A 19,355-nucleotide genomic window follows, 5' to 3' on the forward strand; every position below is an offset into this window, starting at 1 on the left:
TGAGTGTAATTTGCCCTATTGCAATGGTTAGCATGAAAATGATGGAAAACACCAAGGACTGGCAAGAATGTGGAGCCACTGGAACGCTCATATCCTACTGGTGGGAGTGTAAATTGGTTCAACCACTTGGGGAAACTGTTTTGCAGTATCTACTAGACCCGAACATATGCGTGCCCTACGATGCAGCGGTGCCACTCTTGCGTGTACATCCAACAAAGGCAATTGTTGCCAATCAAGGGTGTAAAGATGGAAACAACAGAAGTAAATGAGTTTGCAGAGAATAGAGTTCTGATGCAAACCGGTTCAGAGCCCAACCAAGGGCTAGGATACTCAGACACTCCACTTGGCAGGACTGAGAACAAAATGGCGGTTCTACCCTTTAGCTAAGACACGGCAGAGAGATGAGGCCATGAGATATCGAGGACAAAAGGGGTAGGGCTGCAAAGAGACAGGATGGGGATCTGGGAGGATTGGAGGTGGAGCCAGGTGTGCACTGGCCTCCCTCCTACACAGCACCCTCTCACACTGGTGTCAGCTGCAGGGTCACCCCACCATTGCTGGGTGGTATGGTCTTCTTGTTCCCATAGTTCAGCCTCTTCACTGACTCTTTCAAAGGGCACCAGGGAAGGGTTTGGGAGTGGGTCAATTTGGGTCACAAATTATGGCTCCATCACTTCCAAAATGCCTTCCATCTGCCCCTGCCCTCCATCAATCATCAGGTTTTATCTGAGCACCCTCAGTATGCTGGGCACTGTGCAAGGTGCCCAGGACGCAGGGATGTATCCTTTCTTCAAGACGGTGACGGATCTGAAGGAAATGACAGACGTGAGGACAGCAAAGTCTAAATTCTGTACAGGCATGTGGGAACACAGCACCAGGTTTGTGGGGGAGGATGGGAACGAAGTTTGTCTTGGGCATTAAAAGACCCTCAGCGATTGGACAAGGAGGGAAAAGGAAGTCGCTATGAAGGGAGAAGCAGAAGCAAAGTCACGAGGCGTGAAATAATTTTGGAGACTGTGAGTAGCTCAGTCTGAAGCCCAGGGGTTAGATGGGGTGGGGTTAGGACTGGGTGGGGGAACTGAGGGGAGAGGTAGGCAGAGGCCACATGGCTTGGAATGAAACTCAAAAGCCTGGACCAAAAAAAAAAAAATCCCAAAACAGAACAAACAAAAGGTTTGGAACCTTAATTTATAGAGAAGAAGGAGCCATTATAGGATTCAGAAGTAAAGGATACATTTGTTTCTTTGTTTTTGAATGGAGGTATAATTTATACACCATGAAATAATCAGCTCTAAAGTAAATCACTCTCAGTTTTGACACATGGATATCAAGATCCAGAAGGTTTCCACCATCCCCAAATTTCCCAGGTGGCCCTTCCCATCCCCACCCCCAGAAGACACCACTGAACTGATTTTTATCACCTCGATTAGTTTCGCTGATCCTAAAATTTCACATTAGTGGAATCATACGTTATGTACTCTGGTGTGTCTTCTGACAGTCAGCGGGAGATTTTGAGATTCATCCACGTTGTTGCATGTGTCAGTAGTTCGTTTCTTTTTATTGCTGGGTCATATATTACCGTATGTTAAAATGGAAAATGAGGTGCATATGGAAAATGAGGTGCATATTTCAGCGTTTTCCAGGGTCAACATCACACTGACAGCTAGCTAAAGACGAGATTGGCACGGGAGGCAAAGATGGGGAGGAACCAGTTAGGAGCCTATGGCAGTAACTCAGACAGAAAACAGTAAGGGCTTCAACCAAGCCAGCAGCCGGGGGAATGGAGAAGAAGGGAAAATCTGAGGTTAAGGCAGTAGAGGCTCCATGCCTCGGCCTCTAACAGAAGGAGCAGTGAAGGTGGATGATGGGGCTGCTCCCCCAGTTTCAGAATAGAGCTCATCTGTGGGGAGAAGCAGGAGGCTTAGTTTTGTATGTGTTGTAATTGAGGAGCCTGCAGGCATCAGACAGAGAACATCCAACAGTTGGCTATGGAGCCTGCAGCCCACAAGAGAGTTTGGGCGGGTGGTAGAGGGAAGTCTCCAGTTTACAAGAGGAGAGTGAAGCATCGGAGAGGATGAGCTTGTCCAGGAAGGAGGTGTGGCGAGAAGACAAGGAATCTGTGACAGAGCCTGGCAAAGGGCAAAGGGCATGAAAAAGAAGCCACAAAGTCCCAGAAGGAGCTGGAGGGCCAGCGGGCAGTAAGTCCACAAAACCAAGGGGAGACGCAGGGGAAGGATGGAGGGAGTGATGAAAAGGATAAAGCATGGAAAGTGCTATTTGGTTTGGCAGCCAGGAGTGCGTGAGAGTTTCAGAGGAGTTTCCAGTGGAACCGTGGAGGAAGAAACCAGATGTCAGTGATGTGAAAGTGAACAACAGGCGAGGGAGGAGAGAAAAGCAGAGACAATTCTTTTGAAGAGTTTGCTTTTAAAAGAAACCAAGGAGATGGTGGCGGAGCTTGAAGCGGGAGCAGCTGAGAGACACCTGGGCTGTTCCTACACTGGGGAAGCAGATGGGAGGAGCCGGTGAGAGCAGAGGAGGAGAATTCAGAAGGGCAGGGGAGAAAGGACCCAGCAGTGCCCTACTTTCTGCATCTTAGCACCTTAGCATTATCAGAGGTTAAAAAAAAGAAAGGAAGAAAGAAAGAAATAATAATAGCTACTTCATAAATTATCCTAAGGATTAAATAAGACAATAATATGTGTGAAGCCATGGAGCACAGTGATGGGCACACAGGAGATGTTCAATAAATGCTGGTTTCTCTCCTTTGCTGGACTCCTTCACCCCCCTGGGATGAAATCCCACTCACAGCAGACCTATGTATACTCACCCAGAGACCCGGGTTTGCACCCCTCGCTGCTCTGAACCCTCCATCTCCCACCGGGGGGAAAGGTACATACATGTTAAATACCAGGGCGATGACGTAGTCTGGAGAGACGGTCACCTTCCAGTCGCACTCCTTGCCTGGCGGGTAGGGTTCTGGGTAATTTGGTGACAGGATGACTCCCGATGGTCCCGTCAGGTCTCCCCCGCAGGGAGCTGAAGAGAGAGGAAGATGAGGGTGAGACTGTCCCCTTCACCTGGTCACCTTTCAATGGGTATTGGTAGAGGAGGGACTGAGTCTGATACACCTAAATTAGAACTTGGCTCCAGGGGCCCAGGGGAGGGTGGATTGCAATGGGCATGAGGTTTCACCTTCAAGTGATGGAGATGTTTGGAACAGGATAGAGGAGGTGCTTGTACAACATTGTCAATGTACTAAATGTCACTGAACTGTTCATTTTTCAATGGTTAATTTTATGATATGGGAATTTCACCATGCTGTTATTAAAAAGCACAACCAAAATACCTGGCTCTGCCACTTCCTGGCTGTGTGACCTTAGGGAATTTACCTAACCTCTCTGGACCTCAGTGTCCTTCCTCTATTGCACAGATAATACCTCTTTCATGGGGGTAGTTGTAAAGATTTTAGAGATATCTGTTAAAGCACTTGGCGTACCGTACGTAGTCAATATATAGAGCCATCACTAGGCTTTTAGATATGAAATACATGGTCTCCTTCCAGGGCCTCACATCTTGTCTCTGGGTGAGCTTTGTGGGTATTTACCACGAGTCCCAGCGCACTTAATGTCAGGAGGAGCGGAAAGCAATCATGTGTGCCTGCCAAGTGTGCCTGGCCTCCTACACTGCCAGTGCTCTTAGGGCTGCAGATACCTTCCAGTTTTCTCAAAGGCCTTTGGCCAAGAGATCATGTGTTCCTCTGTTGTACGGAGATATTACAAAACCCCAATTAGTCCACAGCGGTCCCCCTCCCCTGAGATGACGGGCCTTTCCAGGGGCAGGGAGTGGGGAGGTGGCCAGGGATACAGCAAGCGATTCATCCAGAGCCCTCTGGGGCACTTCCCAGATCCTGAATCAGGTTCTCCCCCAAATGACTGGGTTATTGCTCCATAGCATGAGGGTCTGATAAAGTAGAAGCTGGGGGTGTATGGGGTCGCTAACAGGAAAAGATGGCTGAGACTCTAAACATGGCTTGGTCTGAAAACCTCAGGGCAGCAATGGAGGTTGGCGGTACTTTAGGCAAATGGTGAGCCCAAAGGAATGGACATGGAGGTGGGAGCCAAGGGTACATCCAGGACTGAACTTTAGAGTGGCCATTTGCTTGTCCCAGGGCTGAGCTTTATTGCCTCAGTGTAGCGTTTGCTCGGGGTGAGGTTAAAGGGCTGGATCAATCCCCAGCAGGGTCTCTTTACAAAATGGTAGGTCTTCAGACCAGGCCATTAAAGCCCTAACGTGGCTGAACATAAAACCCGAGGCGTCATGAGTAGTGTGGGTTTTTTTCAGTGGAGAATATATCTCAAGTACCAACTTGAGTACCAGAAACACTCAAGTGGACACCTATTAAATGTCAGACACATGTACAGCATTTTAGATCCATTATCTCATTTCTGTCTCATAACAACTTGCTGAGCTATGGATTATTCTTCCTGACTCAGAAAGGAGGAAACTGAGGCTCAGAGAGGTTAAGGAACTTGCCCAGAGTCACTCTGAGACTCAGACCCACATCTGCCTGGTCCCAAAGTCCGTCACTTCCCCATTCTTCTGCACTGCCTTGGCATCGTTGGCAGCAGTGTGAGGGGAGAGGGCTGTCCCTCCCTGCAAGCTGGCAGGGGCGGGGCCCCAGGTGAAGAGATTCTAGGAGCGAGGATGGTCCCTCGAGTCTGGTCTGCCTTGTATCTCACTCACTTCTTCTCCACTGAACCCTCTCTAGACAAGATGGTTAGATGAATGGGACAGACTAGAGGCCTGCCTGATAAGGATAAAACATTGGACTTAACAAAGCAAGACCACACAGCGCAGTCCACAGAGAGTGGCCCTACCCAGTCTGGGCTAGAAACGCAGTGATGCAGCCAGTGGGAGTAGGAAGCCCAGTCATGGCAGCAGTCCCAGCTACTGTGGCATCTTCCCAATGATGCCTCCATTCGGGCAAGGGCTGCTAGGCACGACCTACCTTTACAGCCCAGGGGTTCCTTCCCTTAAGCTGCCACAGGTGGGGTGAATCTGGGTGTTTCAAAACTGCTCTCGTTATTCTTCCGCCAACCCCCAAAGCGCCCTCAGTGTGTTTGGGCTCGTGGCCCCTGCCCTGGCCCAGCTCCCTGCCAGATGGCTCCCCAGTATCGCACAGTCAGGCACCTGCTTCCCACTCAGGACCCCAGCGTGGGCCTCACCGCCCTCTGCCAGTTGTCTTCAAGGCCCTGGCTGGACTCCTGGGCTGCTTCACCCGCAGGACAGACAGGTCTCGCTGCTTGGGCGGGGCTGACAGAGGGGCACAAAGTCCCCCTTCCCCTCCTAGGCCCAGGCACTGGCCAGCAGGACAACTGAGCTGTAGGAGACTAAATGAGGCCTTGGTGACATCCCAGTGGCACCCTATCCTTTCAGCGGGTACTCAACCAAGCTGGACCAGAAGCCAGGCCTCCCTTCCAATCCTGGGCACTGGCGCCCCCTCGCCCCACCGTCAGGCCCGGTCTGCTCCCCACTGAGTTAGAAGGAGAAGGCAGGCTCCATCCTCAGGCCCAGGCTTGACCTTACAAACCACGTTGCCCAGGTTGGAATGGGAACGGGTGATCATTCCAGGCAGCTAAAAAGCGGGCAAGCTGTGCCGACAGGTGAGAGTTGTGAAAAAGACCAACGATTTCGAGGTTACACAGTCCTGGGTTCCAGTTTTGACCCGGCTACCTCCTAGCTGTGAGTTTGTGCAAGACCATCCCACCTCTCTGAGCCTCTGTTATCTAATCTATAAAATAAAAAAAAAGAGAGAAAGAATAATGACGATAATGGCCTCTAACACACACAGTGTTTACTATGAACCTGGCATGGTTCTAAGTGCTTTACAGCATTATCTTATTCAATTCTAAGAACAACCCCATGAGATAGGTACTATTATCTTCCCTGTTTTACAGGGCAGGAAAATGAGGCACAGGGAGATGAAGTGATTTGTCTAAGGCTACACAGTTTGTCATGGTGAAGCAGGACTCGAACCCAGGCAGCTGGAATCCAGAACCCAAGCTCTAAACTTACGCACGGTGATTTCACTTGTGAATACGTAGGTACAACATCTAGCCCAGCACCTGTCATGGGGATGACGCTCCATGAACATTTGTTATCGCCCTTTGCTTCCTCCCTATCATGAAGGGGGATGAAGACCAGCCAGACCGTCCTGGCAGACTGCCAAGGGAGCTGGAAATTAGGGGCTTGTCACTGGGATTTCCAGACTGTTTGAGAGGACAGGCAGGTGTTCACTTAGTTGCGAGGAACATTTCCCCACGCCGAGCGCAGAAGAGTGGGTAACGAAAGCTGAATTAACCTCTCCGCTCTGCTGGCTGCCCGTTTACTGGGTCAGAGAGTTGAAGCAATTTCCCCAAGGCTACTGAACTAGTAAATGGCAGCGCCAGGAACTGAACCTGGATCTGTCTTCTTCAATATCCTATACTCTCTCAACGCATCACAACACATAGTTAAGAACTGAGATTGCTCTAAACCCAGGTCTCGCCTTCCTGTCTGCAGTACATTCACGGAGATCCAACCACACATACCCATGTGACTCCTCATTGCCACCGAGGGACAGGACTTAGTGTCAACACCAGGCCTCAGAGCATGCCCAGCAAAGGCCAGTCCTCAGATACCTGGACAGCGCCTCCCGAGTCTGTGTGCAAAGAGGTGCAGGGCGTCGCCGGGGTGGGCAATGCTGGGGTGCATCTCACCTGAGCCCATCTCCGGGGTGGGAATCAGTGTGGGAGGTAGGAAAATGAAAAGCTTTGCATTCAGACTGATGTGGGTGTGACTCTTGACTCTGCCAAATCCCGGTTCTGTGATTTGAGGCAAGATACTCAAAGTCGCCTAAGTTTCAGTCTCCTCTACTGTGAAATGAGGGAACGGTACTCATTACAGAGAGCTGCAGGGAAAGTTAAGTGAGGTTGTGTAAGTAAATGTCCAGTTGCACACAGTAAGGACTCCACGACTACTGGTCTCTTCTAACAGCCATCGCTGATACAGCAGAGAACTGCACTCAGTATTTTGGCTGAGGAAAAGAGCCATGCGGACGTGAGCCCCTGGAACGTTTGTTTCCATCAATTTCTCTTTCTTTCCTGTCCTCCTCTCCCTTCAAGTTCCTTCCTCCTCCCAGCCTTAAGGAATTGGGGAGCAGGATCGATTCCTCAGGCACCAGCCCTTACGAGCTACGTGACCTTGGACACATCACAGAGCCTCCACTGCTTCATCTGGCAAATGGGGAGATTTAAGGACTAAGGACAGATCTGGAGAACCAAAATCCAGGCAACCAATAATTTCCTTGCCAAGAGGAAGAGCAAAGGTCTTTCCTTTACCTCCAGGTCTGTGGGTGCCCTTCTAGCGCTCCAGGTAATAGAAGGGTCATTTCAGAACCTGAAGACCCTTGCTACCCGAGGTGATCCACAGTCCTCCTTCCAATCTATATGGTCTGGGTCAGGAGAAGAGGGACAGGCACACCTGGCTTAAAAATCTTTGGGACCATTTTGGAGAGTGAAGAATTCATAGTGTGTAGAGTGTGGGTGTGTGAATGCGAGTGGGTATGTGTATACACAGACACGCGAAGCAGAGTAGACTTTGAGTTTTCTGTGACTTTCAGCTCTTCTGACTCTCCTGGCCAGGCTCAAGATGTAGCTGCCACTTAAGGGGGTAGGAGGTCTGGAGCACACAAGTGGTGGGACCAGAGGGGAGGGTTCACACTGCAGCTGCTTTGTACCGATGCACGTTGGTGGGCTGGGCTGCCAGAAGAATCTGTTCTCGATCTTCACACAGCTGATCTCTGCACTTCCCTGCAGCGCATAGCCGGGGTCACACTGGAACACCGTGGAGTCACCGGCTTCCCAACTGTCGCCACTCCGGCTCCCATTCTGGGGGACCCCAGGGTCATTGCAGGATGTTGCTGTGGACACTGGGATAAGAAAACAGAGGAGGAAGTGGGGTTGCCTAGGTGTCTGCCAGACAGTGAGGCTCCTGGCTCACCACCCTCACTGACATCACCACGTCCATCACCAGGGCCACTGCTGGAATCTCCATTACCTCCCGCCGGTGTAACAGCGGGAGCGACAGCACCACCATCTCCGTTCTCACACCCATTACTGTCACCACCTCCACCACTACTTGCGACCGTCACTTATTCTACTGGTACCCTCACCATTACCATCATCCACCTGTCCTGGGATACTATACTATGAGTTAAGCATGACTGCACCGCTATGACTGTAGGACTGCGTTCAACTTGGTTTAACGATACAAGCCTTATTACAAAGATTAGCTTTGCAATTTTGCAAAATGTAGCTAACATGATCCGTATGAGGGAGTGACAAGGTAATTAAGCATAAACCCCAATATTCAACCAGAAAGGTCTGCAGAGGAGTTTGGGAGTTGTCCTGCCTGAATGCTGAGCAGTGGTTGAGAAGATGCTTGGAGCTACTAAGGTCGGGTGAAGGTCACATTCTCCCTTGTATGGCAAACCACCGACAACTCATCAGACTGAAACCCGAGAGAATTCTGGTGTTTGTAGCAAGTGGCATAGTAGAGTTCAAAATAAGTATAAACAGTTGGGGTGTATTAAAAATTCTAAAAACTCAGGACTTTGGGAGATGTTTGTAGTCTAATACCAGACAGCATAATACGGAGAAGGTGTTTTAAGAGCAAACATCAAATGAATGATGGAAGGGAGGAATAAATAATAAAAGCACAACTGAGGGAACAAATGGACAAAATGCAGCATGAGAAAACACACCGAAGGAAATGGTACAACAGGAACTCCAGAGAAAAGATTCTGAGGCAGCTGTATCAACCCTGGCTGCCTCCGCGGTCCCCGCCTGTGTCATCATTCACAGACTGTGGTCGGCCGGCCCCAGGGACGGGAGGTTCTGGAGGACACAGGACCCATAATGTTCATTGGCTTGTTTTTCTCAGAAATTCGGGCAGTTTTTCTCAGAAATTCTGGGAAAAATAACTTTTACACTAAGACAGATGAACTTATTATGGAGTAGAAGGTAAGAATCACATTAGTTCTTAAGCAAACCGGGAAGCCTCAAGGAGATTTTATGCTTCCTACATCCCTCAGATCTCCTGGGGATATACATTCACCCTCCTCTGCTTTTAGGATGACTTCGGTGGAAAAGCCCAGGGCAACTGTATACAGTAACAGCACTAATTGTACCATCTAGGATTGCATGGATGAGTCGGGAGTTGGAGTATCTAATACCTTACACCCAGTAACGGCTAAGACAGCATGCAACAAACTGAGGCCCACAGCCAAATCTGGCTCTATGCCTGTTCTTACAAATAAAGTTTTATTGGAACACAGGCATGCTCACTTGTTTACATATTGTCTACAGCTGCTTTCATGCTCCGACAGCAGAGTGGAGTTGTTATGACAGAGATCATGTGGTCCACAAAGCCTGGACTTTCACAGAAAGATGTACCACCTGTACTTTCACGGAAAGAGCTCACCCACCCCTGGTTTATGGTCTCTTACACTCTCCTCTTTTGAGATCACATTTTAAACCTACCCTTTGCTTTGATCCAGCTTAAAATCATTGACACCCTCACTGATCTGCTATCACTATGCTCCAGGCACATTGGTAAAATCTCCTTCCAATGCAGCCAGCTTAGCCCCCTCCATCTTCCCCCTATCCCTGCCCCCAGGGGCCTTTGCACCTGCTGGCCCTTCTGCCTGGAATGCTCTTGCCATACATCTTCCCATGCCAGCTCCATCCTGTCATTTAGTTTTCAGCTCCAATATCCTCTTCTCAGACAGGCCTCTTTGGTCACCTTCTGGGCTCAACCCTTAACCCCCTTCCATCAAATTTGTCACATTATCCCGTTTTGTTCTCTTCATAACACCATCTGTAATCATCTTGCTAGTTCACGTGTTTGCCTCTTTAGTGTAGATCACTTGTGCATCTCTACAGGAATAGAGACCTTGGCTGTTTTGATCTCAACTGTATCTCCAGGGCCTAGAGTGGTACCTGGCACACAGTGGTGTTCGGTAAATATTTCCTGGGTGAATAAATAAATGAACAAACTGTCACCATCAGATACTTACTGAATTTATAAAGTCAAACAAGAACCAATCTTCTTACTACCCAATTAAAAACAGACTTAGCTTTCATCTCTAGCTTTACAGCGTACACATGTAAATGATTCCCTGGAAGAAAAGTAGCTCACTGTTGTGACCATACTCAGAAAGATTATTTATAGGGGAGGCAATGGGGTGCGATGATTAAGGGCCTAGGTTTGGGAATCAGACACAGGCGTTTTGACCCAGGCTCTGCTACTTACTAACTAGATGACCATGAATGAGAAACCTTTCTGGGCCTCGGAGCCCACATCTGCAACATGGATTAATGATGATGCCTGTACTTTATGGTTTTTGTGAAAATTACAAGAGATAACGTTGTAGAGAGTTTAGGGTGGTGCCGGCTCTATAGATGGCAGTGGTTACGCTTTCCTCTCCTTCTTTGCTCCCGCTCACCTTTCTTCGTTCTCACTTTCTCCCTTTAATGCTACTGAATGTGAGCTGCTTGGCAAAGCCTCCAGGGAGAGGCTGGATCCACGTAGTACACACAGGATGTTGGATGTTACACAGTCATGTTTACTCAATAAAGCCAAGCCTGCACTAACCATCCCTGGCATTTCTGTACAATCCCCCGTCAAACACACACTCTAATGTTAACATGGGGTGAGCCGTTCTCTCTTCCCTAGAGTAGTGCTGGTATTTGCTAAGCGATGACAGCAACAGGGAAGGTGACCTTTTCCAAACCTCGGGTACACCAGCACACCAGGCCAGGTAGTTTTGCCCACTCCCCTGTCTGTAGGCCTAAGTGATGCTCAGGGTGGCTTGCCCAAAGCAACTCTTGTGTTAGAGAAAAACACCCTTTCATTTGTTCAAGGCTTCCTGTGCCTAGAGGTCCAGTAAGTGGTGAGTGAGCTCCTGCCGCATACACACGCTGTGCGGGAGTCTGATGGGCAGGAGGTGGCCCCTATCCTCTAAGAGCTTCCTGTGAGCTGGCAAATAAGTGGCCAGCTCCCAGGCAAGGCCAGGTGCCTGGAACTGGCAACGCGCTGAAGAAATAGAAGTTGAGTGCTGGGGGTGCCATCGGCAACAGCAGTTTGTTCTGAATGGGGAGCTTAGGAAGAAGTGGCATCTGAGATGAACGCTGAAGGACGATAGGGCTTCTACGAGTTGGGCAATGCATGAGAAAGCAGCTGAAGCTGCTGGGCGAAGGCGTGCCTCACCAGAGCGCCCGGGGACTCTGTCCCACGTGGCAACTGCAAGGATACATTGGAGGTCAGATAATGCAAATCCACGGGGGAGTTTGCCAGTACGATGATGGGCTCTTTTTTTCCCCCTTTTTTAAAGCCATACCCATCAGCTTGAGCACAGAGAAAATACGTGTCTGGCTTAATTATTCCCAATTCTCCTCCCCGCAGCGAGTGGACTGAGCTGTCTCTTCAGCATTCTACTCTCCTTACTGCTGGGAGATCCTTCTATTGCTTATCCCAGCAGTCTCCAAGGTTTGTTCCACGAAATGCTAGTCTCTTGAGATGGCCTAGAAAAAAGTCATCCATGATGAAATATGTTTGAGAATTGTGACCTACCAGACCCCTTCCTAATGCATCTGCGTTAGCAGAACAATGTCCTCCGAATCCGGAGGCTCCGAATGACAGATAACCTCTTTAGGTCTACCTCGACCTAAGCACCTTCCTGACATGACGTGACCACATAGACTTCCTTTTCCTTTAAATACCAATTAATTGTCCATGGAACTCCTGGGAACAGATGTTGGGAAATGCTTATCTAAAATGACTCTCTTGTCGCCCCGCAGTGGGACCCTAACCTCAGGTGAGTTCAGTGTTACTCACTGGTTCCCGGGGACCCTCTCCATGGGTGAATGGGTGCGGGGATTTCCAGTCAGAAGACTCCCAATGAACTCCACAAGGAGCTATTCCTCGAGAGGCCGGCAGCCTGCACGAGCGTTAAGTGGGCAAGTTCATGAGTACACAGCAACATGATCCTGGAGACCCTCATTTACCACACACGCTGCTAAATGCTCGTCTCCATGGGGAAGACAGAGGCAGGAAAGAGCTAGAAGTAGGCTCTGTAATGCCATCGCAGCCTTACTGGTGCTAGAGCTATACCCAACCACCCTTAGCTGACACACCTACCAGGTGAGAGTGTGGAGGCAGAGCCATGGCCCAGGTGCCACACAGCCTCGCTCTGGCATCACCATGGCAACCCCCCTCTCACATACACACAGTGGAGTAAGGAGATGGTAATGAAGACAGCTGCTGTATAATAAACATAAGCATAGACCGAGGCAGAGTCACTCGTGCAGGGAGATGAGCGATGGAAGAGGCATTTCAGAGGAGATGAGATGATGCATCGCAGGGGGAGGCAGGACCAGTCATGGAAACGAGCCAGTACCGGGACTTGGATGTTTGAGCATTGCCCATTTTTGGTAGCTCGCTGTCACGCTCCTCCATAGCTGGCTACCGCAGCACATAATTAATTGAATTTAGATGACTCATATTTGGCTTCCGGTCCTTACTGAGACGTGCACCAGACTAAGAACAAGAGTGTGTGACATGTCAGCTCAGCTCTTCTGTGACTGTGCTCCAAGCCAGTGTCAGCTGTCCCTCCCCTGCCTCCCTCCCCACTCTCCACGTTTCAGCCACAGTGGACAACCCTCCACTTCCAGAGCCCGTTATCCTGCCTCTCACACATTCACACGCTCTTTGCACCCAGGATGCCCTTTTCTCTCTTTCTCATCTAATAAGGACCCACGAATCCTCCAAGTCCAACTCCATGGCAACTCTAAATCCACGTCACAGTTGACTATGCCCTCCTTGAAATACTGTATTTTCTTCTGTAACTTCTACTCACCCTTCCGGTTGGAGCTTGGGCATCACCTTTCCCGGAACATCTTCCTTGATGCTCCAAGGTGACCATTATAGCTCACATTTCTCCCTCCAGATACTTGTTGATTTGTATGTCAGTGTTTGTTCACCTACCTGTCTCCCCTCCCCTCAGAGTAAGCTCGGCACAGATATCAGAACAAGCACTACCCACGGACCAGGCACAGAGAAAATGCTCAATAAATATCTTTCCCCGAGTGGAGAGATAGAGGAAAGAAGGGACTTGCGGGAGGAGGAAGGGGGGTTACGGCAGGACTGATGGATGGAGGCTGGCGGAAGGTGGGCACAGACCTGAGAACTGAATGGCAAAACCCTGCTTGCTGGTGAAGAAGTCGGTGCTGAACTGCAGAACGACCACGCCGAAGGTGCTGTGCAGGTCCTTGGGCAGGGCCGGGCCACTGAGCTCCTTTAGCAGAACCCCACTCTCCACAGGCCCATCCCAGATGCGCAACACGTCGTGGAGCTCCTCCGTGTCAAAGACCAGGAAGTGGAGTCTGAACGGAGAGAAGAAGCAGGTGGTCACTCGGGGCTCAGCGCCTTCTTTCCAGGGGCTTCCGGTCAGGCAAAGTCATACACCTAAGAGAGACTTGCAGGAAGGAAGAGGATTAGAGAGAATTATCCTCTCCATTTCCATCCAGCCTGCTCCACCCATTGGAGGTCACTAGAAGATGGGAACGAGGGTGAGGGAGGGTAGATTCTGTGCATCCTGTTTATTATTGTGGAGCTTCCTGTTGCCACTGTAAAACCCCACCCATCTCCTCCACTCTACACGGCAGTCCCCAGGCCTCACTCCTGAGCCCCTATCCATATCACTCTAATTGGAAGGGGATGCTGAGAAGGCAGGATCTGGGGATAAAGGATAGAGGTAAAAAAACAAAGACTCAGTCAGAAGCCCAGCAAGTTATTTTGTGGATGTTGACAAACTGACTCTGAAGTTTATGTGGAGAGGGCAAAAGACCTAGAAGAGCCAGCACAACATTGAAGAAGAACACATTTGGAGAACTGACACTACCTAATGTCAAGACTTACTATAAAGCTACAGTCATCAAGATAGTGTGATATCAGTGAAATAACAGACAAATAAGTCAAAAGTCCAGAAATGGACTCATATTAATAAGGTCAGTTGATCTTTAACAAAGGAGCAAAGATAGTCTTTTCAACAAATGGTGCCGAAACTACTGGACATCCACATGCAGAAATGAATCTAGACACAGACTTTATACCCTTCACAAAAATTAACTCGAAACAGATCGCAGACCTAAATGTAAACGTAAAACTATAAAACTCCTAGAAGATCACATAAGGGAAAACTCAGATGCCCTTGGGTACAGTGATCACTTATTAGATACAATACCAAAGGTACAATCCATGAAGAAAACAGGTGATGAGCTGGACTTCATTAAAATGAAACATTGCTGCTCTGCAAAGGGTAACAAGATAACAAAATCTGAAGGTGCTCAAATTCCTCATACAGAATGGCCTGGCATCTGCAAAGAGCACCCTCCTGTATACTTTAAATAACTTTTAGATTACTTATAATACTTAATACAATGTTAATGCTATGTAAATAGCTGTAAATATAATGTAAATGCTATGTAAATAGTTGCCTGTGCATGGCCAATTCAAGTTGGCTTTTTGGAACTTTGTGGATTGTTTTCAAATATTTTCCATCTGAGGTAGGTTGAATCTGTGGATCCTGAACATGCAGATATGGAGAGCCAATTCTATACAAAGAATTCTTAAAACTCAACAGTAAGAAAACAAATAACATGATTAAAAAATGGGCTAGGGCTTCCCTGGTGGTGCAGTGGTCGAGAGTCCGCCTGCCGATGCAGGGGACGCGGGTTCGTGCCCCGGTCCGGGAAGATCCCACATGCCGCGGAGCGGCTGGGCCCGTGAGCCATGGCCGCTGGGCCCGTGAGCCATGGCCGCTGAGCCCGCGCGTCCGGAGCCTGTGCTCCGCAACGGGAGAGGCCACAGCAGTGAGAGGCCGGCGTACCGCGAAAAACAAAATAAAACAAAAATGGGCTAAAGTTTACCAGATACCTCACTAAAGAAGATATACAAATGACACATAAGCATGTGAAAAGATGTCCCACATCGTATGTCATCGAGGAAATGCAAATGAAAAAAGCAATAAGATACCAGTGTACACTCATTAGAATGGCTAGAATTCAGAACAGCACCAAATGCGGATGACGATGTGGAGCAACAGGGACTCTCATCACTGCTGGCGGGAACGCAAAATGGACCAGACACTTGGAACACAGCTAGGCAGTTTCTTACAAAACTAAACACACTCTTACCATACGATCCAGAAACTGTGCTCGTCGGTATTTACCCAAAGGAGCTGAAAACTGATTTCCACGCAAAACCCTGCACACAGATGTTTATAGCAGCTTTATTCATAATTGCCAAAACTTGGAAGCAACCAGGATGTCCTTCAGTAGGTGAATGGATAAATAAACTGTGGTATATACAGACAACGGAATATTATTCAGTGCTAAAAAGATATGAACTCTCAAGCCTCGAAAAGACATAGAGGAACCTTAAATCCATATTACTAAGTGATAGAAGCCATTCTGAAAAGGCTACATACTGTATGATTCCAAGTATGTAACATTCTGAAAAAGGCAAAACTATGGAAATAGTAAAAAGGTCGGTGATTGCCAGAGGCTAGGTCAGGGAGAGGGGATAAACTGGTAGAGCACAGAGGATTTTTAGGGGAGTGGAAATACTCTTATGATACTGTAATAATGGATACATGTCATTCCACATTTGTTCAAACCTATAGAATATGGGCACGAAGAGCAAACCCTAATATAAACGATGGCTTCTTGGTGGTAATGATGTGTCAGTGCATGCAGATTCATCAGGTCTAACAAATGTACCACTCTGATGGGAGATGCTGATAATGGGGGAAGCTGTGCAGGTGTGGGGCAAGGGGGTGAATGGGAAATCTCTGTACTTTCAGCTTTGCTGTGAACGTAAGCCTGCTCTAAAAATTTAAGTCTTAAAAAAGGTGTGTGTGTGGGAAATAAAGGTCAGGGGTTATGGCAGCATCTTTGGGAAGCTGGTCCAGCTGCAGTGGGGGCAAGGGTGAGCCTACACCTCCACTTCCCAGAGCAGAACTTGGATACCAGCCTGTCTCTCTGTCTCTCTCTCCTAATCAATTTTTAATTTCAGATTAATGTTAGGCTTACAGAAACGTTGCAAAGATAATACAGAGAATTCTTATAGACCCCTTACCACTTCTGCCACGGTCAATGCTTTCCATTTCCCTGGTACATTTGTCACAACTAAGAAACCAACATGGTACATTACTATGAACTCAACTCCCGTTGATTTGGATTTCACCAGTGTTTCCACTGATGCCCTTTTTCTGTTCCAGGATCCAATCCATTTATCACTATATCCTTTTAAAAATGTCTTTTAAAATTATAAAAATAAGATATGCTCAAGGCAGAAAAAGGCTAACAATATACAGATGTCCCGAATTTTTAAGAAGTCTCTCTCACACAAACCAATCTGTTCTCTAGAACTTTCCACTTGATATTAGGCTTGGTGCAAATACTTCCAGATTTTTTTCAATGTGCACACATACATTCCCCCCACCTCCGCCGTGGGACTATATTTTACATAGTTTCATGCAACTTTCTTCACTTAATACTCTATAATGGAGATATACATCTACTTCATGTTTTTCCTGTAGAAATGTACATTGTTATATTTCACTATTTCACATATGACTGCAAGGAACATTCCCATCTTTCTGCAGTGTTTCACATTTATGTTAATATTTCAGTTGGCTTGTAGGAATACTTTGGTCGGGGGGACGGGTATACAATATATTTAAAGTTGTTGATAAATCCTGCTCAGTTATTCTCTTAAGTGATTGTGTCAATTTACATTCTCCCTGAATAGTATCCATATGACTGTTGGCTTTAAACTTCACCTTACCAACATCAGATATTACAATGTAAATATATTCTATATTAAAAATACTTGCCCGTCTGCTAAACCGAAATGGAATCTCACTAGTGTTTTAAATTTAGATAATTCAGTAAGGTTGCGTATCTCTGCATATGTTTATGGGTCATTTGTATATCTTCACATCCTTTACCCAGCTTGAGTTATTTGTCTTTTTAAATTCTGTTCACACATTATAATTTTTATTTATTATCTTTATATATTTTTATTTCTCTTTTACAGATTTGTTGCTGACATTTTCTCCCAGCAGCTGGTATCTCTTTTTCCTTGAAATTTTGTTTATGGTGTCTTTTTTGGTATAGAAGTTACTCATTCTATGTAATCAAATGTTAATATTTTCCTTTAAGGATATTGGATGTCATGGTACGCTTGGGCAAACCCTCTTCTTCCCTATATGATTAAAAAGCAAAGCTTTAGGGCTTCCCTGGTGGCGCAGTGGTTGAGAGTCCGCCTGCCGATGCAGGGGACCCGGGTTTGTGCCCTGGTCCGGGAAGATCCCACATGCCGCGGAGTGGCTGGGCCCGTGAGCCATGGCCACTGAGCCTGCGTGTCCGGAGCCTGTGCTCCGCAATGGGAGAGGCCACAACAGTGAGAGGCCCATGTACCACAAAAAAAAAAAAAAAAAAAAAAAAAAAAAATGCAAAACTTTAATATTTTCTCAGCAGTTGTGTAGTTTCATTTGTTGAGGCTTATTGGTTCATTATTTTTTCCAAATGGACCCTCAATTATCCCACCACCTACCTAAAGTAGCCTCTTCCATGTTCTATCAAGATGTTCTGCTTCTTTCCTCCTTAGCATTTATTACAGTCTATACTTTATTTATTTGTTTACTACTCCTCTCCCCAGCTAGAACATGACTTTCACGAGCATGGGGGCAGGTCCTCTTCACTCTGGTAGCCCCACGGCCTGGGCCATGCCTGACCCTTCTCATAGTGCTCACGAGTACCTGATTGAAGATGCCTGTGCCCGGATAATCCAGGCTCTCTCTCTCAACGGGTCTGAAACCTCGGCCATGGGTCTGAGTCTAGACTCTCCTCTGTTCCAGGGCTTCCTCCTTTGCCGTGACGGGATTCTAAATACTTGCGGTACCAGGAGCTCAGCTACTCGGCTGATTTCAGTTTTCAGTCTCACATTTTGATATTCTTACAGGGCAAGCTCCCCTTCGTATTTTCCCCCAAAATTTCTTAGCTAATTTCCCAAATTTATCCTTTCAAATTCCTCCAAATCCCGTGGATACTATGATTGAAATTGCACACTTATTTATTTATTTTAAATTTATTTATTTATTTATTTATGGCTGCGATGGGTCTTTGTTGCTTTGTGTGGGGCTTTCTCTAGTTGCGGAGAGCGGGGGCTACTCTTTGTTGTGGTGCGCGGGCTTTTCATTGCAGTGGCTTCTTTTATAGCAGAGCACGGGCTCTAGGCGTGCGGGCTTCAGTAGTTGTAGTTTTCAGGCTCTAGAGCGCAGGCTCAGTAGTTGTGGCGCATAGGTTTAGTTGCTCCATGGCATGTGGGATCTTCCCGGACCAGGGCTCGAACCCGTGTCCCCTACATTGGCAGGCGGATTCTTAACCACTGCACCACCAGGGAAGCCCTGCACACACTTACTGATTTATTCGGGCAAATTGATATCTGTACGTTACTTATTTTCCCCAGCCAGGAACACTGTAGATGTGGTAACTTATTTAGGGGTTAGTTTAGGTACTTTGGTAAAGTTTTATGGTTTTCCTCTTAAATTCAATTTTTGGCTTTCAGCTCCACTGTGAGCGGGATTTAATTATTAGTTACATATTTATTGTTGGATATATATATATATATATATGTATATGTGTCTGTGCATGTATTTCTTATTTTCAGTCACTAGTTAAGTTCTAACAGGCTTCAAGTTAAGCTCTTGGATTTCCTAGGTAAACCCTTTTATAGATACAGGTGGAGCTTCCTCAGTACCAGAGCTGTGTGGGTTTCCTCAATGGTTGTATTCTCATCCCCCTGGCAGGCCTCTCCTCCAAGGACTTCTGACGAGTGAAAACAGGCTTCTCTTCAAGGCGTTTAGGAGGGAACAGACTGGGGCCCTACACTTGGTTGGAAGGGGAGAAGGAGCTCCGCAGGAAAAGCGGAGCAAACAAGCATCCTCCCTGCTGTGCTAAGCTGCCCCTGGCTTCTCTGCTTCCTCCACGATCCGTGAGGCACTGGGAAATTGGCAGCCGCCTGTAGGCGCAGACCAAGCGGTAGCTGTGTGGTGCTGCCGGACGTGCTCTCAGGGAAGAGAGGTTCTCGTGGGCCAGGCTTGTCAGGGAAGGCAGGAGGAGACGAGGCTAGAAGTTTGGGCGGCATGAAAGGGAGCGTGTTTTCTTTTTTTCTTTTCTTTTTTTTTT

The 19,355-nt window shown here is 47.6% G+C and overlaps 1 protein-coding gene across 1 annotated transcript in view; it reads right to left on the bottom strand.

Moving 5' to 3' along the window:
• The window catches only part of CSMD2 (CUB and Sushi multiple domains 2), a 661,952-nt gene that overhangs the window by 145,733 nt on the left and 496,864 nt on the right, over nucleotides 1-19,355 (bottom strand). Inside the window, exons 26-28 of the mRNA XM_032640663.1 lie at nucleotides 13,282-13,484; nucleotides 7,778-7,969; nucleotides 2,898-3,036 (exon numbers count right to left, since the gene is read on the bottom strand). Coding sequence (XP_032496554.1) covers nucleotides 2,898-3,036; nucleotides 7,778-7,969; nucleotides 13,282-13,484 — 534 coding nt within the window. The remainder of the gene's footprint in view (nucleotides 1-2,897; nucleotides 3,037-7,777; nucleotides 7,970-13,281; nucleotides 13,485-19,355) is intronic.

This window comes from Phocoena sinus, chromosome 1 (genome assembly GCF_008692025.1).
Source record: "Phocoena sinus isolate mPhoSin1 chromosome 1, mPhoSin1.pri, whole genome shotgun sequence".
Lineage (NCBI taxonomy): Eukaryota > Metazoa > Chordata > Mammalia > Artiodactyla > Phocoenidae > Phocoena > Phocoena sinus.